Genomic DNA, 27814 nt, shown 5'->3' on the forward strand with positions numbered 1-27814 from the left:
TAAGCCGCTGCCTTCGGCTCAGGTCATGATCTCAGGGTCCTGGGATCGAGTCCCGCATCGGGCTCTCTGCTCGGCAGGGAGCCTGCCTCTCTGCCTGCTTGTGATCTTTCTCTGTCAAATAAATAAATAAAAATCTTTAAAAAAAAAAAAAAAGAAAAGATAAACAAAGTTGACACACCTTTAGTTAGACTGACCAAGGAAAATGGAAGAAGACTCAAATTAGTAAAATTAGGAATAGAAGAAGGGACATTAATACTGATGACAGAATTTAAAAAGGTCATATAAGAAAACCATGGACAAATGTATGCCAAAAATTAGGTAACTTAGATTAAATAAATTCCTAGAAGGCACAAACTAATCAACTGGAGGAAATACAACATCAGAATAGACCTTTAACAAGTAAGGAGATTGCAGGAGGAGGAGGAGTGACAGTAGTAATAAACTAACCACACTGAAAAAGTCCAGACCCAGATGGTTTCCGTAACGAATGCTACCAAACATTTAAAGAGGAATTAAGTGCATAAACAATGAATTTTGGAACACTGGGGAAAAAATTAAAATTAAAAATAAAGAGGAATTAATACAAGTCTTCACAAATGTCCAAAACATAGAAGAGGAAGAAACACTTCCCAACTAATTTTTTGAGGCCAGTATTATCTCAATGCCCAAAGCAGACAAAAATATCAAGATAAAACAAAAAAACTATAGACCAATATCTCTTATGAATAAAAACACAAAAATCCTCAACAAAATACTCTCAGACTGAATCTGGCACACAAATTAAAGAGATCGTATACCGTGGCTAACTGGGATTTATCCCAGGAATGCAAGGGCAAGTGAAATCAGTCACGAATAAGGGAAAAAAACCATATTATCATCTTGGTAGACATAGAAAAAACATTTAACCAAATTAAACACTTTTTCATGATAAAAACACTCAAAAAAGAAGGAGTAGTGAACTTACTGAAAAATCAGGAGCCTAGAAATCAAGAGCTTTTCTTTCCCCCTAAAATCAGAAACATAGGCAAGAATATCCACTTTCACCCCTTTATTCAACACTGTAGGCAAGAAAAGAACATAAAAGACCTTCACTCTAAAAGAGAAGGATAAAATCTGTGTTTATAGATGACATGATCTTGTAAACAGAAAATCCCAAGGAATCCACTAAAAAGCTATTCCAACAAATGAACAAGTTCAGCATAGTTGCAGAAGGCAGCTGAGGTCATTTGTATGACCAATATACAAATTCTGCACACCACTGAAAATCTGAAAATGAAGTTTAGAAAACAGTTCTATTTACATTACAATATAAACACTTAGGAATAAATTTAACATTAAATAAGTGCAAACCTGACACTCTGAAAACTACAAAATGTTGTTGAAGGAAGTGAAAGAGACCTCAATAAATAAAAAGGTCTCATGTTCATGGGTCAAAAGGAATACTATTCTTAAGGTGGCAGTACTCCCCAAACTGATCCAGATTCAACACAACCTCTCTCAAATTCTAGCTTATTTCTTTGTAGAAATTGACAAAGTGATCCTAAAATTCATAGGGAGGTCAAGGAACCTTAGAATAGCTATATAACAATTTTGATAAAGAAGAATTGAGTTTGGTAAGACTCAGCACTTGGCCACTTTTAAAATACACTACAAAGCTACAGTAATCAAAGTGCAGCACTGGAATAAAGAGGGACATATAAATAAGGAAAATGGAACTGAGTGTCCAGAAATAAACCCTCACAGTCCGTTTACAGTCAATTGATCTTTCAACAAAGATGCCAGTGAGGAAGGAATAGGCTTTTTAATTAATGGCACTGGGACAACTGGATAGCCAATTTCATATGGGCTTGTTTCCAGTTGCACCCATACCTCACCTCATTTACAGAATTAATTCAAAATGGATCAGAGATGAAAAGAGCTAAAACTATAACTTTCTTAGAGGAGGACAGGGGTAAATCTTTGTGACCTTGGTTATGGCAATGGTTTCTTAAATATGATAATAAGAGCTCAAGCAACTAAAGAAAAAAAAACATAAATTAGGATTTCTGGGAGGATGGAGTGGTAAAATGTTTTAAAATTCAATGTGATTGTTGCATAACTCTGAATATACTAGAAACCATTGATTTTTATGCTTCAGATAGGTGAATTTCATGGTATGTGAATCATATTTCACATAAGAAAGAAAATCAAAAGAGGCAAAAAAAACTTTAATAGACATTTCACTAAAGAAGCTATAAAAATGTCTAATAAGCCATGGAAAGATACTGAATATCATTATTGATCAGGAAAATGCAAATTAAAACCATAATGAGACACTACTACACAATGAACAGAACTAAAGTTATAATGACTGAGAGTACCAAAAAGTTACCTTATAGAAATTCCCACTGACCTCATATCCCAGCCACTGATGTAGAGTAACTGCCCCATAAGGGCATGTCAGGTGTACCACAGCTCCTGCCATTATAGAAGCTGCCTTTGCAGCTTCCGTATCTGCTTTACAGCTGTGAATACCTAACCGCTGGATAGAGTTGGCTGTTGACCTTGTGAAGTATGCAGCCACATACCTACCAATAAAACATGTTTATTTTATGCAAGTCATGTCTTCACCTTTGGTGAAGGTCTATTCCAAAAGTAGGAATTAGGTTACTTGATGTTGTTTTAGGTTTGTTTTCTTAGATTTGTAGTTCCTTTTTCTGTCTTCCCAGTAAATGGAAAATAAGCCACTGTCTATGTTCCAAGCAACAACAATCCACAGTAGTTATTATTGCCATTGTCTGGACAAACAGCTGCAGCTGAAAGGCTTCATTTGCTCAAGGCAGGACACAGTGAACCCATTGTCTAATCCAGGTCTGTGAATTACCAAGGCCAGGTCCTGTGGACTATATCCAGGTGCCCTAAAGAGAAGAGTACATGGGATTCTTTTTACAACACACTTGCCTTTGAGTTTCAGGGTGATTTTTTTCAAGTCTATTTAATATTTATTCCACTGTAAAGAATTTGTGTTTAATTAATTATCTATTGAGTGCTCACTGTATGTGGCTACTGTGTTTATAGAGGTGAATACATTGATTCAGACTTTAAAAAGCTCAGAGTGTAGCAGAGATAGCAACTGTGCAAATAAACATTTTCAGTACAGCGAGATAATTGCAGTGGTAGAAGTCTTTAGTAAATACAGTGGCTAGCAAAAAAGGAAGTGACCAACTCTGCTGGAGTGGTTATTGAAGATGAGAAAATTGTATAGGGCATACAAGGATGGGTAGGAGTTTGTCAGTTGCTCAGCTGACCTGTGGGTGTCTATTTCTGTGTCATGACTAACTGTGGAAACCATTTATGCATAAACATCAGCATGAGATTTAAGCAAATAACTACTTAAAGGTAGAAAAAATTCATTGTTAGTTGGCAGGAATGCTGTGTTCCTTTACACCTTTTTAATAATTAGCTTTGTGTTAAGATATAATTAAAACCTCTTAGCAAAATACAGAAGCCTTAGAGGGGGCAATGCTTTTTACTGGCATACGCTTCGTAAAATACATTGCAAAGCAACCAGCTATTAGAGTTCTTTCATTCTGTTGCATCTGCTTTGGGGAATTTAAAGTTAAACAGACAAGACGAAACAAATTTGCAAGTTTATGAAGCTTTTGCTTTGTTCTTTTTTCAAACTGCTGAACTTGACAAATGAATATTCTTGGGATACATGCTTTTCAGGTTTTTAGGAGGAAAGCTTTAAACTACATCTGTGGCTGTTTTCAGGGTCTACACTGTGTGCTAAGGTTTCAGTGGTTAGTTTCTAATGAAACTATCAGTTTATCAATAATTATCTTGTTAGAGCTAATTATGAACCCTATTATGTTATTGCTTTTATTACTATTCAGCTCCCTCTTGTATTTCTCACTTTTTTTTTTTAAGATTATTTATGTGAGAGAGAGTATGCAAGTGGGGGGAGGAGCAGAGGGAGAGGGAGAGAATCTCTAGCAGATAACCTACTGAGCATGGGGCCCGATGTGGGGCTTGATCCCACAACCCCAAGATCATGACCTGAGCCAAAACCAAGAGTCTGATACCCAACTGACTGAGCCACCTAGGTGCTCTTCACTGTAGCCTGTTTTGTCTCTCGTTATTCCCCTTGGGATAAATAGGGCAAACTGAGAGGAAAATGGGAATATTTCAGTTTCAGATGTTTGACTCAGTCACATTGTGCCACTTTTCCTTTAGGGCTACGTGGGTCAATAAGGGTACTTGCTACCTAGTACACATTTTTGAAAGGGTGCATAGAAAATTCTAGAAAATGCTTAGAAATAGTGACTGGTAGCAATTAAAAAGGAAAGGCTGGGATTTTTCTTTGTGTTTTGGTTTGTTCTATTCATTTTTTATCTTAGTTATTGCAGTGGCTGATGTTTTGGTACTCCACAGCAAGCTAAGTATTATACGATGACGGCAGAGGTTTCTGAAGCACTGCGTTTGGGAAAATGTATTTAAATATATGCAGAGATCATGTAATAGATTTAATGGCAATAATCTATGCAAATCCATTTGATTGTAGTGTAGGATAGTCATTATCTTATGCAACTGTATTACTATGTAAATTTAGTAATATGTTCCAGTAGAAACTGTATACTATACACAAAGAATTGTGCAAAAATATTATATTAAAATCAGTGCCTTCTAGTTAATCCAAAATGATTAAAAGGAAAAACTACCTTAAGTTTATGAATACGAGTCAAAGAAAGAAAAAAATATATTTCATTTTTAGATTATATAAATGGTGGAGAACTTTTTACTCATCTTTCTCAAAGAGAGCGTTTCACAGAGCACGAGGTACGGATCTATGTTGGAGAGATCGTGCTTGCCCTCGAACATCTCCACAAGGTAAGATGCTCAATCTTTGGGAGTTCATTTTTTTTTTTTTAATCTGTTCATTGAGGTAATGCTGGAGCTAAAAGAGCTAATGTTTTAAAACATCAGTGTCTTCGTGGAGATTGTGAAAGTACGCTTCCACATTATTGCTAATTTTCTCAATTCTGTAGGTCCCTTTTTACAAATCTACTTTTTTTTTGTAGTTCCTTTGATACAGATTAAAAAGGTAGAACCTGAGCAATTCTTTAGTTTTGTTCATGAAAAATCCTAATGTTCATTACCAAGTATCATTAGAATAAAAGCTTTTCATTCTTAAGATAACCTTTAAAATGAAACCACAAGTCATAATATATATTTCCTTAATTGTGACGTACTCCATTGCAAACTCTGCCTATGTGTCTGCAGGGTCTATTTCCTGAGTAGCTTGGAGAATATGAGTTATTTGAAAGAAGCACCTGCCATGCTACCCAGCAGCCCCACTCTCCCACTCTGTTTCTTCTTTTTTTTTTTTTTTTTTTTTTAAGATTTTATTTATTTGACAGAGAGAAATCACAGAGAGGCAGGCAGAGAGAGAGGAAGGGAAGCAGGCTCTCCGCTGAGCAGAGAGCCCGATGTGGGACTCGATCCCAGGACCCTGAGATCATGACCTGAGCCGAAGGCAGCGGCTTAACCCACTGAGCCACCCAGGTGCCCCTCCCACTCTGTTTCTTCTTTTGCCTATGTCCCTGAGGCCCTCCCTTGTACCCTCTCCCTCCCTCCTCCTCCAGTGCCTCCCTGGAGCGTGAACTCAGTTGCTAAAAACTTTAAGTGGATCTCATGTCTATGGTGCTGTTTTCAGCTCTATTAAAATTAGTTTGAACTTTAAAAAGTATATATTATTTCACCTACTATTAATCTGGATCCAAGAAATTTTCAATGAAGTTTCTTGAACTTAATGAGGAAGCATTATTATAGAAGCAGTCCCTGTGTAGACTAAGTGTGTGTGTATGTGTGTGTATGTGTGTGTGTTTTGTATTTCCTCAGAAAGCACTCGAATAATTTTCATCAAGTATGTGAGACCACGAGACCAGTGTGACTTGAATCACTACATTAGGATGAGACAGATACATTGTAGAGCCACTGTCCATCGTCATGAATTCAGATCCTGCACTGGATTTGAGATGAACAGAGATTAGAGTGGTGATTATGGAGCATAGACAAGGGTGAAGAGAGATGAAGGGAAAAGGCAAAGAAGAGGGAAGAAAAGGGGCAGGGAGACTGGAATTACAAGACAGGCAAAGGACAGGAGGGGCTGTAAGAAAAGATGGCAAGAAGATACAAGCAGAGAAGGAAGGGGTCAGAAACAGACGATATCTAGCCCAGAGCAGAGCCAGACTAGGCAGGCTGGGGCTGGGAGTCAGAGTAGGAATGAAGAGGAGTTGATGAACAATGCAAAAGGGAGCAGGGAGAAAAGGCCCCGGTGGGCATGGGGGGGTGGGACGGCAGTGCTTGGAGAGAAAGGACAGAAAAACAGGAAGGGAGCTGACACCTTCCTGCTGTGAGGGGACAGACACCCCATTCCTTTGGGTGGAGTTGTCATGTGGTGACCAGCTTTTGCCTGTGAGTAACTCTGTGGGATATAAAGTAGTTAGAACATCTTCATACATGAACCAAATTGGGCCCAGGAATGGGCCAAAAATATCTTTGAGTTTTATGCTTAGGGGTATTTGATGTAAGTTTTAGTGATATAAAAATGGTGGTGGAAATCCCCGTAAAAACAAAACAAATATGAAGTTCCGATGGGTAAGCTGGTAAACTCATTTTTTGTATGAAAACTTTAATTCCACTAATTCTGTTTATTGAAGGAAAATCCAGGAACATCTGTCATTATTAAAACAGGGTAATCAGAACCACAGAAGGAGAGAACATGATGAATATTGGATATACATGTAATTGATATGGAGTGAAAGTAATATAGCAAATCAGACCTCAGCTAAGTTTCTCTTATTCTTACTACCCTAAAAAGATAAATACAAAGAGATAGAACATAAGAGATATTATGCCAGTAATACTAACCTTGTTACAGCTGCTAACATTGAGTTTCTCGGGGAGAGACAAAAATGGAACACACTTGGAAGTGATAAGGTAAAACAGATAGTAACTGAGTTATTTCTAAAATTGCTTTCAAAGTTTCTTTTTAAAAAAAAAATCACACTAATTGTTAGATGCTTATAAGGCTGCAAATCAAATGTTCAATAAATTGCAGATATCACCCTTTCTTCCCTGTAGAACACTGAAGTTCTGAGAGGAAAATTGCCTTGCATTTTTCCTTGTGTAATTTGTTGTTTCGATTTTAAGAAGTTATTATGAATCTGCTTTTTCATATGCTTAGTGTTATAGAAAGCAGTGTGTCTAAGTTTAAAAACATTTAATTCAGGCTGACATAACATGAAATTTGCAATGCACATCTATCAAGAACTTCTTGTATGACTTCTTTAGATTTATTTAGCTGAAGAAATAGCTGGAGTGTTTTTACTCTAAAACTTACACGCAGAATAAGATGGAAGGATATATAAATTTTATCCAATTGACTTATTTCACTTATTTGGAACTACTGATCAGCTAAAATTAACCTATGATCTTCAGCCTTTGTGTTTAGGAGCCTATTATTCAACAAGTCTGTCTTTATCTATTTGACACTGTACTAGATACTAGATACTAGACAGATATGCATACTAGACAAACGCATGAAAAGTGAAAACAGCTAGTGTATGTGTGGTTATATCAAGACAAGCAGAAAATACCTAGAAAATCTCAGGCTTTTTTAGATGAGTACAGTGTACATTTAGGTAAGCAAAGGAATAAAAACAAAGACAGGAGCAGTGTGGGATCTGGTTAGTCAGGAAGGTCTCTGAATCCATTAGGAAGTGATAGACATGAATTGGCTAAAACTATCTGAAGAAAATCATCTCCAATGAGGATTAAATACATCCAGAAGATAGAGCAGGAAGAACAGAGTGGACAGTGGTCAACAGAGAGACTCCACAGAAGCTGGTCCAGCAGGAATGGATCTTCATTACACAGAGAAGGAAGACGCAGGAGAGGTGCAGGGAGCCCAGCAGATGAACCCTGACATGGATGAATTCACATGGCCCTAGCCAGTGACTAAGGCATTATAGCATCCTGAACAGGAGAATCCTTTTTCTGGTTTATTTTTACGGTAGATAAAGACTTTCCTAATTCATTTTTTGGAAATTGTTATTTGAAGATGCGTGTTTGTTTGTTTTTACAGTTGGGAATTATATACCGTGACATTAAGCTTGAGAACATTCTACTTGATTCTAATGGCCACGTGGTGCTGACAGATTTTGGTCTGAGTAAGGAGTTTGTGGCTGAAGAAGTGAGTATTATATTTTAATTTGAAGTTAGTAACAACAGAATGTAAATGATTAAAAAAATGAGTTACAGAATAAGCATTTATCAAGAGAGTACCATATGGATTATGGATTTTTGTGCAGGTTTGCCTAGAGGAACATCTTGACATAAATGACTATAAAGATTTTTAGCTTAAAATTACCATCTTGTTAGAATTGCAGTAAACCTTTGATGGTTATATCAGAATTCCCTAGTTTAAAACAAAACTATGCATTTAACTTTCCCTATAAAATATAACTGAAAAATGTAAATAAGCCTTTGGGCCCTTCAGGAGAATTATGCCTTAGTTGGTACCCGATAGAGAATTACAAAACAAAGGACATAGAGTTTACATTATATTTACAAAGTAGGACATGTCCTGATGTCCCTTAGAATTCACTTGACAAAAATGACAAGGATCTACTAGGCCAACTTCTTTAATAACCTTGCTGTTTTTGCTCATATGAACTAAAATGTAATAGGTAATGTGCAGGTTTTAAATATGGAGGACTTTGCATTTTCAGTATTAATTAGTACATGTTTACTATTACATATGCATTTAATGACATTTTAAAATGTACATCTGCTAGTTCTAATTTAGATACTATTTACTTAGCAGTTGTAATGAAAAATACATTTTTATACTACTGGTTATGCAAAATAAGGAGGTAAATTTGAGTGCCAGCTTTTTTTTATCTAAGAATTTATTGGTATAAAATACAGAATTACAGTGTAGTTTTCATAGTGAAGGACTTTGTGGTGTCAAACACATCATTCTTGAGTCCCACATCAGGTGTGTCTGTTTCTGGTTGTTTGCTTTTTACAATACTGCCAAAGCAGTCCTAGGTGAATTCTGTAAGTGCTGAAACTATAGAACTAAAGATCCCAGTTTTTTATCGTATCCGTAGTCATTCAGTTCACTTACTCAGTAAGTATTTATTGACGACCTCTTCTAGGCTTGGTACTAGATGATGCAATAGTGAAGAAGTCGAAGTGGTATCTGCCTTCATGAAGTTGTGGTTATAATTATACTGATTATATCTGATAGAAAAATCGTAGTTATAAAATGGATGAATTTTTGAGGAATTTACTTCAAAGTCTGATTTTTAAAACTTTTTCTACTTTGTAAAACTTTTCATGGCTACTTCAGTAAGATGTGACAGGTTAAATATGTCTACCATGGCTTCCTCACCAAATCCCCTATGCAAAAGGAAGGGAGTAAAATAGACACGTTCTCAAAAGAGAAGGAAGAAAATAGCAAGCAAATTTTGGAAGATGAACAACAGGAAATCTAGTTGTAACTCAGATAGCATTTCTGATCACAGTTGAATCCTAAGCTAGTAACATGAGAATCCCCAAAGCAAGATAATTTCCTCTTCTGGCTCCCAGACAGGGTCAGGAAGTGAGGGCACCAGGTGTCCCTCAAAGTAGGAGCGCAGGGGATATGGTTGTAGCAAGTCTGTATGAGAAACAGGGAGCCCCCTCCCAGCTGCAGTCTACCTGAATCACCTAGGCCACCATGCTTTCCTTACCTTCAAGGAAGACTGAGAGTGTTAACAAGAAAGCCTGCCTTCAGGGACAATGGCCTAAAGGTGAGGACCCAACAAAGGAACTAGTAGTTGAAGTGAAAAAATGACACAGTGAGTCATGGAGCTCCCATGGCCTCTTTCTTTCTCTTCATTCTGAGAACACGGCTTCCTTCACAGGAGTTTAGAGGGTTCCTCTGAGAAACTGAGAACAGAAACTGCAGATGTTGTCAGGTGGTGGTGTTGCCAGTAAACGAGTCCAGCCATATTCTTCTACAGAGATGTCTGTGACTTGACAAGCCCAGCACATACCACAGAACCACATTTGTGATAAAGTCACTGTTTCTTTTTCTATTTTGATTTCACTATATTTCGGTGATTAGTTTCTTGTGTCTCTATTCCAATGGGATTATAGTTTCTCTGTCATACTGTGCATTTTAAACCACTGTTTTGAGAAGGGTCAGTGGGCTTCAAGAGATGGCCAAAGGTTCCTTGGCATGTGAAGCACACCCATGTGGAGAGATTAGGTGATCGCCTTCTCCTCTCTCCATGGAACCATCCATGCATTTGCTCATTCTGTTGAAGGCCTTCTCCATACTAGACATTAGGCTGGTTCTGATAAGACACCACTGAAAAGAATCGCTTAGTGACTCCTGTATTTATGGGTATGTGTGGCTGATCGTTTGACAGACTTTGGCCCTGGGACAGAGCAAAAATAAACAAAAATCAAGCGTGGATAAGAGTTGCTGAGTTCTAATACAGAAATACAAATTAATCAGAAATGCCACGTGACTAAATCAACCTGGCCCTCCTCACAAGAGAGACTTGTATGTTCCGTTAATCATGTCAGCAGCTCTTCGGCAAGGGAACAGGGGAGGTCTTGTCGGATACCATAGGTTTTGAACACTTAGTTGTTTAGGTACAAAAATGAAATATCGGGTTGGGGGTACCTGGGTGGCTCAACCGGTTAAGCATCCAGCTCTTGGTTTGGCTCACGTCATGATCTCAGTGTCATGAGATCAAGGCCTATGTCAGGCCCCACGCTCAACAGAGTTTGTTTGAGATTCTCTCCCTCTGTGCCCCTCCCACTGGCTTCTCTCAAATAAATACATAAATAAAATCTTTTTTAACAATGAAGTACCGGGGGGTGCCTGGGCAGCTCAGTGGGTTAAGCCTCTGCCTTCAGCTCAGGTCATGATCTCAGGGTCCTGGGATGGAGCCCCATATCGGGCTCTCTGCTCAGCAGGGAGCCTGCTTCCCCCTCTCTCTCTGCCTGCCTTTCTGCCTACTTGTGATCTCTGTCTGTCAAATAAATAAAATCTTTATTAAAAAATTAAATACTGAGATTCAATCTGAGGTGGAGAAATAACATAGATTTTATTATTCACTGAATACAACCTAGCTGCATTTAATACAGTTATGTGTTAGTGTCTGCATCATTAAGCTTTCCACTTTCATCTCTTCCTCTCAGACCAGCAGCTCGTTCTCCTCTTCGCATAGAGGACACACTGTCACACTAGGCTTCAGGTTTAACTCTCAGGGCTGGGGTAAGAACTATCCCTCTCTGAGACTCCTACAACAGGACCTAGTGGTTCTTTGCTCCCCTAATTCTACCCAGCACCTGTTCAGCAAGTTTCCCTGCCTAGATTCTTTCCACCTTAAAAATATTCCCCCCAAACGATTTCTGTTTTGAATAGTTAGCATTCCCTTTTGGTTTCACGTGGCACCCTTACTCCCTCATATCGAAATACCGTCTTTCTTGGAATGAGTTTCTTTTTTGTCTATCCCTATTCTGCCTTATTGGTTTTTGGTTAAAATTGTAGCTTAAGGAGTCTCCTCCTTGGTTTCCAGTGTATACAGAAAGATTCTATAACTCCAGCTCCAACTGACTTTTCTCCTCGTCCTCTTGGTCTTTTGTCATCATTTAAGCATGCCTAGTCTCTCCTGTTTTAAAATTTTGAAGATGGATGGATGGATGGATGGATGGTTGGACAGATGGACAGACGGACGGACGGACCAATAGATAAACAGAATCTATTCAGAATTCCATATTCCTTTCCAGCTCTTGTGCTGTTGTTCTCGGTATTTGTCTGCACACTCTCTTTACTTACCCACATGTCACTCCTTAGTCTACTCCAATTTGACTTGCACACCGACTGACTGACTGTAAGCCTTCTTGTCAAGGTCACCATTGACCTCAGTTTTAGATACTTTGTAGTCTTTTCTTATTTGACTACCTAGTAATGTTGAGCAGATATCGCCTCTCTCCTTGGCTCACGTGACACCACACTCCCCTGGCTTTCCTTTTTCTCTGTCACTGTCTTTTGCAGCCTCTTCCTCTTCTACCCAGGGGTTCCTCTCAGTTCAATACTAGGTACTCTTCTCTCTTTATGCTCTACTCTCCCCTTTATGCTGGTGATTCCTCAAAATACATGGCAACCCTGACCTCTCTTCTAGACTCCAGATCCAAATATGCTCGTGATGTATTTCCACATGATGCTCTCATAGACTGCTTGAGCTCAACATATCCAAAACTGAACTAACCTTCCCCCATCCAAATATGCTTCTCTTTCAGTATGTTGCTGTTTTGTGTGTGATAGATTCTGCCCTCACTGGGTCTGGGGAATGTATTTCTACTAATTTTTAGGAATTTACTGAGTACAAAAAAAATATACTTTTAAAATAACAGTTAAAGTTTCTGCTCATGGTATAATATTCATCCGTGTACTCATTAATTGAGTAATTGAGCAAATATTAATTGAGTACTATATGTTGAGTATTGTACTTAGACCCTAGAAATACACTGGTAAACATAACAAATCCCTTACCCTAATAAGCCTATATTCTGGAGGTGTTTGTCAAATATGCCTATAAGTAGTTATTTCTAGATTATAGTTTGCTAGACTGGAGTGTATACAGGATAAAATTGGTTTATTGTAGAAATCTTTAAAATCTTTTATATGATAATGGACACTTTACAAATTTGATACTTTTCATATGTTCTTTTCTCAGTCATAGAATCTGATAAATCCCTTGAGATTCTGAGACTAAAAGAAGACATTTATAAATATTTGCAGGCTAGTCTATGTCCTTCATAGAATCTCATGAGAGTACAATTCAGCAAACATTTGTTGAGTTCCTACTGTGAGTCAGACATTCTGCTGGTATTGGGTATATGATTCTAACACTGAAGACTATAAAGATATTTAAAGGGGGTCTGTTTTTACCTGTTTATGAACAAATAATGTCAAAATGATACATTAATGTCCTATTAGTTACCCTGTACTTGTATATGGCATATGCATTCTGTGTTTTTATAATTTCACACTGAACATTTTTTAAAAATCACAACAGATTATTAATGTAAATCTACAGGTAGCTAAATAAAACTAGCAGAAAAATAATGTCCCCAACATTTAAAATAGAAGTAGCTAAACTAATCATACTTCCATGGTAGCTGTACTTTTTTTTTAATTTTTATTTTTTATTTCTTTTCAGCATAACAGTATTCATTGTTTTTGCACCACACCCAGTGCTCCAGGCAATACATGCCCTCCCTAATACCCACCACCTGGTTCCCTCAACCTCCCCCCCCCCCCCCCGTCCCTTCAAAACCCTCAGGTTGTTTTTCAGAGAGCATAGTCTCTCATGGTTCACCTCCCCTTCCAATTTCCTTCAACTCCCTTCTCCTCTCCATCTCCCCATGTCTTCCATGTTATTTGTTATGCTCCACAAATAAGTGAAACCATATGATACTTGACTCTCTCTGCTTGACTTATTTCACTTAGCATAAGCTCTTCCAGTCCCGTCCACATTGCTACAAAAGTTGGGTATTCATCCTTTCTGATGGAGGTTTAGTACTCCATAGTGTATATGGACCACATCTTCCTTATCCATGCGTCCCTTGAAGGGCATCTTGGTTCTTTCCATAGTTTGGCGACCATGGCCATTGCTGCTATAAACATTGGGGTACAAATGGCCCTTCTTTTCACTACATCTGTATCTTTGGGGTAAATACCCAGTAGTGCAATTGCAGGGTCATAGGGAAGCTCTATTTTTAATTTCTTAAGGAATTTCCACACTGTTCTCTAAAGTGGCTGCACCAACTTGCATTCCCACCGACAGTGTAAGAGGGTTCCCCTTTCTCCACATCCTCTCCAATACACGTTGTTTCCTGTCTTGCTAATTTTGGCCATTCTAACTGGTGTGAGGTGGTATCTCAATGTGGTTTTAATTTGAATCTCCCTGATGGCTAGTGATGATGAACATTTTTTCATGTGTCTGATAGCCATTTGTATGTCTTCATTGGAGAAGTGTCTGTTCATATCTTCTGCCCATTTTTTGATATGATTATCTGTTTTGTGTGTGTTGAGTTTGAGGAGTTCTTTATAGATCCTGGATATCAACCTTTTGTCTGTACTATCATTTGCAAATATCTTCTCCCATTCCGTGGGTTGCCTCTTTGTTTTGTTGACTGTTTCCTTTGCTGTGCAGAAGCTTTTGATCTTGATGAAATCCCAAAAGTTCATTTTTGCTTTTGTTTCCTTTGCCTTTGGAGACATATCTTGAAAGAAGTTGCTGTGGCTGATATCGAAGACGTTATTGCCTAAGGAAAGGCCTATGGATTAGTGACTATTTTCTCTTTCCAGAAAATAGAAAAATGCACCTTTGCTTAGTAAAGGGTATGTTATTCAGTAACTTTTTGAACATGTAAGTGGCCTTTGTGTATAGTGGATAGGACATGTATTGAAGGAAGAGGGTCTTTTTCAGGTCTCCCGTCTGTAGCTGTGTGACACTGGGCAAGCCCCAGTCCTTAGCCCCTCTCAGTCTTAGTTTCTTCCTCTGTAAAGTAATAGCTGTTGTATCTAATTTATAGAATCATCATATCCCACAATCAGCTGATGCTCATGAAAGTATGTTCTATAGTGTGAAGCAGTAAAAAATACCGGTTTCTGCTTTTAAGACATACTGTTCAAATTTTAGATTACCGTGAGCAAAACTAAAATACACAGATGAGAATCTTAAATTGCTCTCTATTGGGGCACCTGGGTGGCTTAGTTAAGCGTCTGCCTTTAGCTCAGGCCATGATCCCAGGTGGGATCGAGCCCATGTCAGGCTCTCTGCTCAACAGGGAGCTTGCTTCTCCCTCTCTCTCTACCTGCTGCTCTGCCTGCTTGTGCTCTCTCTCTCTGTCAAATAAATAAATAAAATCTTTAAAATAAAAATTACTCTCCCTTTTCTGATTTGTAGGAAAGTTTTAAATTATGCCTCTCTTTAGTAAATGACTAGTTAATAATATCATTTGCAATATTCTGCTGTTGTGACATATTCATCTCAGGCCTAGGTGAGTTTCAGGATCCTTAAAGAGCATGTTTGCTTTAGGAATCAGATAACCCTACTCTCTAAGGAAGCTTTTGTTACTTCCTCAGTTGTCCCCTTCCTCAGTTGATCCGCGCTGGTGTGTGTTGACAAGTTCTTTTTATTTGTATATGCTCCTAAAGAACGTATTACGTTGGGGTGCCTGGGGGGCTCCGATGGTTAAGCATCTGCCTTCTCTCAGGTTATGATCCCAGTGTCCTGGGATAGAGCCCCCACCCACATCCACTTGGGCTCCTTGCTCAGCAGGGAGCCTGCTTCTCCCTCTGCCCGCTGCTCCACCTGCTTGTGCTCCCTCACAGGCTTGTTCTCTCTCTTTCTCTGACAGATAAATAAAATCTTAAAAAAAAAAAAAAAAGGAATGTATTAGGTCTCTGTAAATAAGTCCTATCAGTTATTCACGAAAATCAGTGACTCTGGGATAATTTTAGTTATTTTAGGGTAAATGTTGAGATGGAAGTGTTGGGAAAATAGGAGATCTAGAAACCAGTCAGAGCATTTTTCCATTGCCCCAGTCTTTCTTCTACTTAAGCGGTATTACACAGTATACAGATGCTAGCACATTAGTTTCTGCCATTTTTGGTAGAGTTCTTCTGCCAGATGTTGGAGTGGATTCCTTACATTTGGACAGGAGGAGGGGAGGGACACAGACAGGAATTTGCCCTCAGATGTCTGCCTCACAGATTGCTTTATAACTTTTCTTACAGTAGAAATTACTGGCTCTGGTAAGATTTACTGTAATACTCTTTCTAATTTTAAGGCAAGTTCAGTGCACAAGTTCAGAGGGCAGGTTTAATGTAAATGACATCATAGTGCAAGTGGGGATGACTTTTTTTTTTTAAGATTTTATTTATTTATTTGACAGAGATCACAAGTAGGCAGAGAGGCAGACAGAGAGAGAGAGAGGAGGAAGCAGGCTCCCTAACTCGATCCCAGGACCCTGAGATCATGAACTGAGCCGAAGGCAGAGGCTTAACCCACTGAGCCACCCAGGCACCCAAGTGGGGACAACTTTTAAGTGGAGAGTCTTTTCACAGAAACTTCTGTAATATAGTCCATTTGTTGAAATCGGGTTTAAATATATATAATTTTTATTTACTTGAAAATTGTATTTAGCAGTCACATTTTTCTATATTAATATAGAATGTATTCATCTGAAAATAGATCATTTTTATCTATTTTCTAAAAAGAAAGACAAGGTACTTAAAAGCCATGCTGAGTGTCAGGGACTTTCAAAGCCTTAATGTGTATTTAGCAAAAAATATTCTGGAATGTTAACTAACATTGCATAAGTTTGATTGATAAATGCTTATGTCTTTCAAATTTCTTTTTGATTTTTTATGTTATGAAATATTTAACTATAATAAAAATGTTTAAAATGATACAACAGAATCTGTGCACCCACTATTCACATATACAGTTATAAACATTTTGCATTTTTTCCCACTCATTCAGCAAACATCAGTTGAATGTCTGCTGTGATCCAGGCACTGTTCTATCTGGCATTGGAATCTAGCAATGAACAAAATAGACAAAAACAAGTAAATAAGTAAAATACGTATAAAATGTGTTAGATAGTGGGAAGTTAGAAGAAGACAAATACATTAGGAAAAAGGGATAGGGACTATCAGGGTGAGAAGAGGTTGCATTTTTTTTTTTTTTTTAAAGGGGATGGGTAGGGGGCGCCTGGGTGGCTCAGTGGGTTAAGCCGCTGCCTTCGGCTCAGGTCATGATCTCAGGGTCCTGGGATCGAGTCCCGCATCGGGCTCTCTGCTCAGCAGGGAGCCTGCTTCCCTCTCTCTCTCTCTGCCTCTCTGCCTACTTATGATCTCTCCCTGTCAAATAAATAAATAAAATATTAAAAAAAAAGGGGGGGATGGGTAGGGGCAAAGGGAGGGAGAAAATCTTAAGCAGGTTCCATGCCCGGCTCAGAGCCCAACACATGGCTTGACCTCACAACCTTGAGATCATGACCTGAGCTGAGATCAAGAGTCAGACACTTAATGAACTGAGCCACCCAGGCACTTGAAAAAGTTGGACTTTTAAAACAGGTTCAGGAATGGTCTAGCTGAGAAGGTGAGAGTTGAATAGAGACATGAAGGAAGTGAGAGTGTGAACCATATTAGTATCTTAGTAAAGAGATTTTTAGATCTTTTTTTAGATCAGAGATTTTTAGATCAGAGAGATCAGCGTGAAAGATCCAAGGTAGGAATATGCCTGGGCTGTTTGTGGAACAAGGAGGAATACCGTGTAAGTGTACAGAATGAGTGAGGCTCAGAGTAGCAGGAAGTAAGGACATGGAGGAAGGATTGTACAGATCATGCAGAGCATTGAAGACTGTTGTAAGGACTGTGATTTCTTTAAGTGAAATGGGGGCCGTTGGAAATTTTGAGTAGATGAGTGAGATGATCTGACTTGTTTTAGAAGAGTAATTCTGTTTGCCAGGCGTAATGTTCTTATAGTGGGGCAAGTCTAGATGCATGGAGACCAGTTAGGAAATTGTTGCACTAATCTGACCAAACGATGGTAATGCTTTAGACAGTGGAGCGACAGAGTAAATTGGAATAAGTAGTCAGATTTTAGATACATTTTGACATTAGAGATAATGAAATTCCTTGATGTGGTGGACATGGGATTTGAGAGAGCAAGAAGAATCAGGGGAGCCCTAAGGTTTTTGGCCAAAGTGGCTGAAAGAATGAAGTTGCTATTAACTAGCATGAGGTGGGCTTTTGATGGAAAGATTTCAGGTAGGTAGAAGAGTGCACTTATGCAGCTTGAATTTGAGACTATTAGACTTACAGAGATGTCAGCAGGCAGTAGGAGATCTGAGTCTAGAGAGTGGGGGAGAAGTCTCATGTAGAGATATAAATGTGGAATTTGCCAATATGTAAGTAATATTTAAAATCATGAAAATGGAGGAGAGGGGCACCTGGGTGGCTCAGTCGGTTAAATGTCTGCCTTCTGCTCAGGCTGTGATCCTGGGATCCTGAGATTGAGCCCCGCGTTGGGCTCTCTGCTCAGTGGGAAGTTGCTTCTCCCTCTCATTCTTCCTCCCTGCTCTCTATCTCTTTTCTCAAATAAATAAATAAAATATTTTTCAAAAAAAAGAAATAGAGGAGTGTATCAACAGAGTAAATACAGATAGGAAAGAAAAGGGGACAGAGCCCTGAAGCCCAGGCTTCTCTGACTTGAGTAGGAAGCACCAGCAAAGGAGACTGGGAAGAAGGGACTGGGAAGCTCGAAGAAAATAGACAAGTGTGTTGTCTTGGGAGCAAGTGAAGAAATGTTTCCAGGATGAACGTGATCAACTATGTCAGGTACTGTTGTTAAGGACAAATAAGGTGAGGATTGGAGATTGAGCATTGGCTCAGTCTAAATCACAGGAGAGAGCTAATGGGAATTAACACTTCGTCCTCCGACCTAAGGCAACTCGGTAAAAAGGAATAGTGAAATCGTGTGAGGAGGACGCAGAGGATGGAGTGGGTCAAGAGAGGTCTTTTTATTTCAAGGTAGGAGAAATGACAGACATCATATGCTGGTTGACACATTCCGGGAAAGGAAGTGGGGGTCAATATAATAATGGGAGGTAGGGAGAAGATTGCTGGAATGCTGACCTTGGGAGAGATAAACTCAGTGCATAAGTGGGGAAGCCGCCCTTAGCTAGGGGCCTCATCAGTTCATCCTTAGGAAGAGAGAAGGGTGAGTTGCTGGGCCCAAATGCACATGACTGTCAAGAAGTGCTAATGGGAGCTTATGGAAGGTCTTTTCTGATTGCTTCTATGTTCTCACTGAAAGTGAGGAAGGAAAAGGAGACACTGGAGTTTGAGGAGAGAGGAGAAGATATAAAATAAGTAGCCACGTCTATGGGAGAGTGAATGGATTAGGGAATGAGTGTGTTCGCTGGACAGCATTCAAAGCCCACTTGAGGCTCATGGTCTTGGATTTAAAGTGAAATTGGTCAGCCTGATTCTGTGTTTTACTCCACATTTAGCTTAACAAGTGCAGGCAAAGACTAGTAGATGGTGGGTTGAATTTAATCTTGTTTTAGTACCCCTACTTCATATGTATATATCCATAAACTATATATACTGTTAGCTTATGTTCCTAAAATGTACATAAATGGCATATCATATTGCAAAGTATTTTGACTTTTTGAAATTTATCCAAGTTGATAAATATGAAAGTATTTCATTTATTTTAGCTTCTGTATAATATTTGAAATGAATTACCCAGTTTACTTCTCCATTCTCCTGCTGAGATACATTTAGGTTTCTGTGTTTTCTTAGTGTTGCAAGTTTTTTCAGGTATTACTGGTTTTCTGCAGTACTTTAAATATTCTAAATACCTGTCATTTGTGATTATATACTTTATTTCTTTTCCAAGTCTTCACTTGTCTTTAATGATATTTTTGCCATCATCAGATTTAATATTTTAATAAAATCAAATTTACTCATCTTTTCATATTTACATTCAATTATTTTTAAAAAATTTAATTGTGGCAAAATATAACTTTTTAATTTTAAAATTTTAAAACAAAAATTATCATCTAAACTATTTTTAAGTGTACATCAATTGTATTAACTATATTCACATTATTGTGCAACAGGTCTCTAGAAATATTTTATCTTGTAAAACTAAACTCTGTGCCCATTGAGCAATAACTCCTCAGTTTTCTCTCCTCCTAGCCTCTGGCAATCACCATTTTACTTTGTGTTTCTGTGAGTTTGACTACTTTAGATACCTAATATAAATAGAATCATACAGTATTTATCTTTGTGACTGGCTTACTTCAGTTAACATAATGTCCTCAAGGTTCATTAATGTTGTAGCATGTGATGGGATTTCCTTCTTTTTTAAGGCCAAAAAATATTGTAATATATGTATATATCATACTTTGTTTATCCTTTCATCCACTAATGGACATTTGGGTTGCTTCCACTTATTGGCTGTTGCAAATAATGCTGCATTGAACATAGGTATACAAATACCTCTTTGAGATATTGCTTAAAGCTCCTCTGGATATATATCCAGAAGTAGAATTACTGGATCATATGATTATATTATTTTATTTATTTCCCCCATAATAATTTTATTTTTAATTTTTTTTGAGGAACATCCTTAATGTGTCCCATAGAGGCTGCACCATTTTCCATTCCCACCAGCAATGTGCAAGTGTTCCAGTTTCTCCACATCCTCACCCATACTTAGTATTTCCGCCTTTTTGATAGCAGCCCTCCTAATGAGTATGAGGTAATATCTCATTATAGTTTTTATTTGCATTTCTCTCATGATTAGTGATGTTGCACATCTCTTCATGTGGTTTTTGGTCTCTTGTTTATCATCTTTGGGAGAATGTCTGTTGAAATTCTTTGCCTGGTTTTTAATCAGGTTATTTGCTTTTTTCTTGTTGATTTGTAGTTCTTTATATATTCTGAATATTAACCACTTACCTGATTTGCAATTTGTAAATTTTCTGTCCTGTTCTGTAGGTTGTCTTTCCACTTTGTTTCCTTTGGTGCAAGGAAGTTTTTAATTTTAATATCGTCCCATTTGTCAGCTTTTGTTGCCTGTGGTTTTGGTATCATATCCAAAAAATACTTGCCAAATCTAGTGTCATGAAACTTTCCCTCTGTTTCTTCTAGGAGTTTTATAGTTTTAGGTCTTGCATTTAGATCTTTAGTCCATTTTGAGTTAACTTTTGTATTTGTTGTAAAGTAAGGGCCCAACTTCATTCTTTTGCATGCAATTGTCCATTTTTCCCAGCATCATCTGTTGAAGAGACCATCCTTTGCTTAACATGTGGTCTTGACACCCTTGTTGAAGAAGATCATTTGACTGAAAGCACTCTAAGGTTTATTTCTGGGCTCTTTATTTTGTTCCTTGCTCGGTATGTCTGTCTTAATTCCACTACAAAGATGTATTGTTTACTGTAGCTCTGTAATATGTTTTGAAATCAGAAAGTGTGACACTGCCAACTGGGTTCTTCTCTTTCAAGTTTGTTTTGGCTATTCAGGGTCCCTTGAGATTTCATATGAATTTTAATATATTTTTTTCTTTGCAAAAAATGCCATCGGGATTTTGAAAGGAATTACATTGGATCTCTAGATTACTCTGGGTATGATAGTATGGACATTTTCACATACTATGTCTTCTAATACACAAGCAGGTGATGTCTTTCCTTTTATTTCTCTCTCCCTTAATTCCTTTCACAATATTTTATCATGTTCATTGTCAGGTCTTTTGACTTATTGGTTAAGTTATTTCCTGATCATTTTATTATTCTTGATGCTATTTTAAATGGGATGTTTTCCCCTTAATTTTTTTTGGATTGTTCATTGTCAGTATAAAGAAATATAACTGATATTTGTATGTTGATCTCATATTCTGTAACGTTGCTGTATGTGCTTATTCTAATAGTTTTTTTTCCTTTCTTTTTTTTCTTTTCGGCGTAACAGAATTCATTGTTTTTGCACCACACCCAGTGCTCCATGCAGTGCGTGCCCTCCATTATACCCACCACCCGGCTCCCTCAACCTCCCACCCCGCCCCGCCCCTTCAAAACCCTCAGGTTGTTTCTCAGAGTCTATAGTCTCTCATGGTTCACCTCCCCTTCCAATTTCCCTCAACTCCCTTCTCCTCTCCATCTCCCCGTGTCCTCTGTGTTATTTGTTATGCTCCACAAATAAGTGAAACCATAAGATAATTGACTCTCTCTGCTTGACTTATTTCATTCAGCATAATCTCTGACAGTCCCGTCCATGTTGATACAAAAGTTGCGTATTCATCCTTTCTGATGGAGGCATAATACTCCATAGTGTATATGGACCATATCTTCCTTATCCATGCGTCCGTTGAAGGGCATCTTGGTTCTTTCCATAGTTTGGCGACCGTGACCATTGCTGCTATGAACATTGGGGTACAGATGGCCCTTCTTTTCACTACATCTTATCTTTGGGATAAATACCCAGTAGTGCAATTGCAGGGTCATAGGGAAGCTCTATTTTTAATTTCTTAAGGAATTTCCACACTGTTCTCCAAAGTGGCTGCACCAACTTGCATTCCCACCAACAGTGTAAGGGGGTTCCCCTTTCTCCACATCCTCTCCAACACACGTTGTTTCCTGTCTTGCTGATTTTGGCCATTCTAACTGGTGTAAACTTGTATCTCAATGTGGTTCTAGTAGTTTTTTGTGTGGAATCTTTAGGGTGTTCTACATATAAGATTATGTCATCTACAAATAGAGATAATTTTATTTTTTCCTTTCAATTTTGGATGTCATTTGTTTGTTTGTTTGTTTGTTTGTTTTTGCCTAACTGCTCTGGCTAGGACTTCTAGTTCTGTATTGAATAGAAGTGGTAAGAGCAGCCTTCCCTTGTTCCTGATCTTAGAGGAAAAGCTTCAGTTTTTCACCATTGAGTATCTGTGGGCTTTTCATATATGGTCTTTACTATATGGAGGTAGTTTCTTTCTATTCCTTCTTTGTTGTTGAGTGTTTTTATCATGAAAGGGCATTGAAGTTTGTCAAATGCTTTTTCTGCATCAGTTGAAGTGATCTTGTGGTTTTTTGTTCTTCATTCTGTTAATGCAGTGTTTTACATTGATTGACTTTCAAGTCTTGAACTATCCTTGTATTCCAGGAATAAGCCTCACTTGGTCATGTCACATAAACCTTTAAATGTGTTGATGAGTTTGATCTGCTAGTATCTAAGTGGGATTTTTGTATCAGTCTTCATCAGAAATATAAGTCTGTAGTTTTCTTGCAGTATCTCTCGCTGAATTTGGTATCAGAGTAATGCTGCCTTCATCCAACGACTTTGGAAGGCTTCTCTTCAGTTTTTTGTAAAATTGAGGAGGATTGGTCTTACTACTTCTTTAAGGGTTTTTTTTAGAATTTTCTGTAAGCCATCTGGTCCTGAGCTTTTCTGGGAGGAGGTTTTTGATTGTTGATTCAGTCTCCTTACTGATTATGTGTCTGTTCAGATTTTCTATTTCTTCATGATTCAGTCTTGATAACTTGTATGTTTCTAGGAATTTATCCATTCTAGATTATCCAGTTTGTTGGTGTATAATTATTCATAGCAGCTTCTTATAACATCTTCTCTTTCATTTCTGATTTTACTTATTTGAATCTTATCTTTTTTTTAATCTAGCTAAGATTTTTTCAGTCTTGTTGATATTTTCAAAAAACCAACTCTTATTTTGTTAAACTTTTTCTATTGTTTTTCTTTTCTCTGTTTCATTTATTTATGGTCTACTTATTTCTTTTGTGCTGCTAACTTTAGTTTGTTTAGTTTGGTTTAGTTTGTTCTTCATTTTCCAGTTCCTTGAGGTGTAAAATTGGATTGTTGATTTCTCTGAATTTTTTAAAACAAGATCTCTTTTTATCTCAATGCAGTAAGATATTTGCTTTTCTTTTTAAAAAAATTAGCACTTTAAAATTTTTAATTTACTGGGAATTAATTTTTGTATAAAAACAAAGTGAGGATCTTATTATATCTCTTTTTATAGATTAACCCCGTTGACTAAACTATCATCAAATAGTTAATCTTTTCTCTACTGATTTGAAAGGTAACTTCTGTCATATGCCAAATTCCTGTACATGCCTGGGAGTCTGTTTCCTTTTTTTTTTTTTCTTAAGATTTTATTTATTTATTTGACAGACAGAGATCACAGGTAGGCAGAGAGAGAGGAGGAAGCAGGCTTCCTGCTGAGCAGAGAGCCCGATGTGGGGCTTGATCCCAGGACCCCGGGATCATGACCTGAGTCAAAGGCAGAGGCTTTAACCCACTGAGCCACCCAGGCGCCCCTGGGAGTCTGTTTCTATTCCTATTTCTCTTCATTCAATTCTGTTTGTCTGGTTGCCCCTCTCTAAATCAAAATAAAAGATCTTAAAGGCTATGATTTTTGAGAGCTGAGATCTTTCTCCTCTTCACATTTATCCTACTATTCTCTCTTCCTTTCTGACTCTTCACTGTATTCTTGATTCTTGGTCTTTCATTCCTACATGTGCATTATGGAATTGAATTTCTAAATTAATCCAGAAATAACTGTGATCTTTGGATACTGAATCTTCCTATCAACTAATGAGCATAAATGAATATTCATACTTTCCCATTTATTTAGTTATCATTTATTTCCTTTGATAATATTTTATAACTTTCTATGTAATGCTTTATACTTACATTATTAGACTCATTTCCATTAACTTTATTTATTCCTATCTAAAAAATTAGAATATTTGTGTTTTTTGGGGCAACACATAGGAATGTTTTTGATCTTGTACATAGGAATGTTGCTGAATTCATTTTCCACTAATTTACAGACCCACTTGGATTTTTTATGTAAATGACTATATTAAGAGGAAAAAATCAGAATCAGCTTGTTACTAATGATGGTTTTATATCTTTGTGATCCTCATTTTCTTTATTTTGTGTGTGTTTGTGGGTCAGTGGTTTGGTTTGGTTTTATCGTTCTGTTAACGTTCATTTGTACATACTCTTGCTTTTTATTTTAAGGCTGTATGTCTTGGGTTTTACTATTTAGTATAGTATTTACTCTAGGTTTTTTTGATAGATGAATTATATTATTAGTTTCTAGTTGTTTATTGATATAAGTAAATTCTTATGCTTTTTCTCTTTAATCACCTATATAATTTATATTAACAGGATTCGTTGTTGAGTGTTAAACCATCTTTTAATTCTTGGAACAAACTACTTTCAGTGTTGTTGTTGTTGTTGTTGTTTTACACTTTGCTAGATTTTGTCTGCTGATATTTTATTTAGGATTTTATTGTCAAGTAGACCTGTAATTTTCTTTTCTAATATTACATTTTTCTGATTTTGGCATTAAGCTTATACTAACATCATGAAATGAATTTAGAATCATGTATATACAGCACCCGTCTAGCTCAGTTGGTAGAGCATGAGACTCTTAGAATCATATATGTAAATAGAAATCCTATTCCTCTAAATATTTTCTCTTAATGCACCTCTATAACTATGGGTGTATATTTTTTCCCCACCTCCTAGGTGAGTGTGAGTAGCTTTTCAAATACTTATTTAATTCTTTAAAAATATTTATAATAATATTTAGATTTTCAATTTCTTCTTGAGTCAATTTTGGTAAGTTATATTTTTATAGAAAATGTTATATTTTTTCTTTTTAAATTCTTTGGCATCATGTTCCTAGAATTTGCTTATTTTAAAATACTGTGAGGGTAAGAATGTTTCCTTTTATATTATTAATATTATTGATCTGTAACTTTCCTCTTTTTTTCTCTTGGTCAGTTTGCTAGATATTTGCCTGTTAGTCTTTTCTAAGAAACGGTCTTTTCTCAAGCTTCTCACTTTTTCTATTTCTTTGCTGATATTCCATTATTACTTTGGTTTTTTGACATTTTGAGTTTTTCTTTCAGATGCTTTTTCTAAGCTTTCGAGTTGGACCTCCAGCTCGGTTAACAATCTTTTCGTTTTTAATGAAACTGAATTTTAACAACAGCTTTAGAGATATCTCACAAGTTCTGATATATGGCATGTTTACATATTATTCTAATAGTCTAATATTCATTGTGTTTTTTCTTTGGGCCATGAATTATTTAGAAATGGCTTTTTAGGTTCTCAAATAGATAGGATTTTTTTGGTTATCTTTTCATAAATGAGTTCTAATTTTATTGCTTTCTGTTTGGAGAGCAAACTGTATATGATCTTATTTCTGTGAAATTTGAGATTTGCCTTGTGACCTATTATATGGTTGATTTCTGTTAATATGACATGTATGCCTGACAAGAATATATATTCTCTGTTATAAAAGTTTTATGTATTCTCATAAACATCATGCAAATCTTCTATAGCTTCACTAATTATTTTCCTGCTTGATTGGTCAGTTATAAAAGAGATATGTTGAAATGCCCATTACAGTTGTGGATTTGTCCCTTTCTTCTTGAAGATCTCTCCATTTTTGCTTTATACAGTTTAAGGCTTTTCAAAAAATGTTGAGGGCATTCAGGTTTGGAATAGTATTATTCCCTAGTGAAATGTTCCTTTTATTATTATGTAATAGTTCTAGATAATTTTAATAATCCTTTTTGCTGTAATGTTTATTTTCCTGCTATTAATAAAAACAATCCAGCTTTCTGTTGGTTAGTGCTAGTCTGATATATCTTTTTCCATCTCTTTCAATATTTCTTTGTCATTATGTTTTAGGTGTGCCTTTTGTAAATAACATATAGCTGGATTTTGTTTTTGATCCAGAGGGTTTCTATCTTTTAACTGGTGAGTTAAAATCTGTATATTATGATTAATAATATATTTTTACTTATTTCTCTAATCTTGCTATGTGTTTCTCCTTATCACAATTTCTCTTTGCTTTTTCCCCTCCTTTCCTATTTAGATTATTGGGTTTCTTTATTTCATTTCTCCGTAATGGTCTAGAAGTTACATATACTCTTCTATTCTTTTAGTGGTTATTACCCTGAAGTTTTTAACTTATATGCTGACTTAACATTTATGTCTGTAATGGTCATGACCACTGCAAGAACATGGAATGTTTCAGCTTCAATTATCCATCTCATTTTCTGTGTTATTATTACTTATTATTTGATCCTATTTTGTGTTATATTCCCCAAATTAATCATTATTTTGTAATTTTCATTTTAAAATTCAATACTTGTTTAGATTTTCTCACATTTACCTGTTTTCTCTGTTCACTATTGCTTCTTACAACTTAACTCTTTTCTTGTGAGTTCAGTTTATTTCTGGAGTATACTCTTTAGATGTCTTTTTAACAATGCTTAATGAATAGTAAACACTCTGTCTTAAAATGCCTTTATTTTACATTGCATATTTATTGTTAATCTGGCTGTCATAGATAAATCTAGTTATGGGCTTGTTTACCTTTTTATTTTAAAATAAAACATTTGCAAAAACAAAAGCAAAATAAATGTACGGATTAGGGGATTATTAAAAGGCAAACTCTTAAAACCATCACTCACTTTAAGAAATAGGAATTTCCCATCATGGGTATATTTTTATTTAGTTTGCTTGGGACTTCTGCAGTATTTTCTCAAACATATCTTCTATTTTGCAGATTCTCTCTTTAGTTGTATCTATTCTGTTTAATCAGCCTGTTTTTTATTACTGTATTTTTTCATTTATATAATTCTATTTACTTTTTCATATCTCCCTAATTTTTTCTATACTGCTTTGTTATTTTATGGATATTTTCCTTCCTTTGTGTCTTTCATCTTTTACAACATGTTCATCTTTTATAGATTGTTGTTCTCGTATTTCAAGTAATCCTTTGTTTGGTGTGAGGAGTCCAGTTCTCATACTTAGAAATGTTCAGACTCCAGGGCTTTGTGTATGTGAACCCTAATCCAGCTAGGCTGTGGAAATTTCTCTGGTTGTCATGTGTTCCAGAGTAGCACCATGTTGACCAGATTTTCTCACTTCCCCATACCATGGAGGACAAGAGTAAATTCAGGCCCTAAATCTACAAGGGGCACAAACCTCGGGATTTGATTTCACAAGGGGAATATTTATGTGTTTGTTTTCTGAGCTAAGGCCCTCCCTTTGTGTAGTTACAGCATAGGTCATATGACTACCTCACTGGTTTTCTGCACCCTCTTCATGGGTGGCCTCTAGGGACTCCCCTTTTTGGTGAGC

General features: G+C 36.8%; 1 protein-coding gene across 1 annotated transcript in view; it reads left to right on the forward strand.

Moving 5' to 3' along the window:
- The window catches only part of RPS6KA5 (ribosomal protein S6 kinase A5), a 179092-nt gene that overhangs the window by 98722 nt on the left and 52556 nt on the right, over positions 1 to 27814 (forward strand). Inside the window, exons 4-5 of the mRNA XM_046007694.1 lie at positions 4754 to 4869; positions 8129 to 8236. Of these exons, the coding sequence (XP_045863650.1) occupies positions 4754 to 4869; positions 8129 to 8236 (224 nt within the window). The remainder of the gene's footprint in view (positions 1 to 4753; positions 4870 to 8128; positions 8237 to 27814) is intronic.

This window comes from Meles meles, chromosome 6, assembly GCF_922984935.1.
Source record: "Meles meles chromosome 6, mMelMel3.1 paternal haplotype, whole genome shotgun sequence".
Taxonomy (NCBI): Eukaryota; Metazoa; Chordata; class Mammalia; order Carnivora; family Mustelidae; genus Meles; species Meles meles.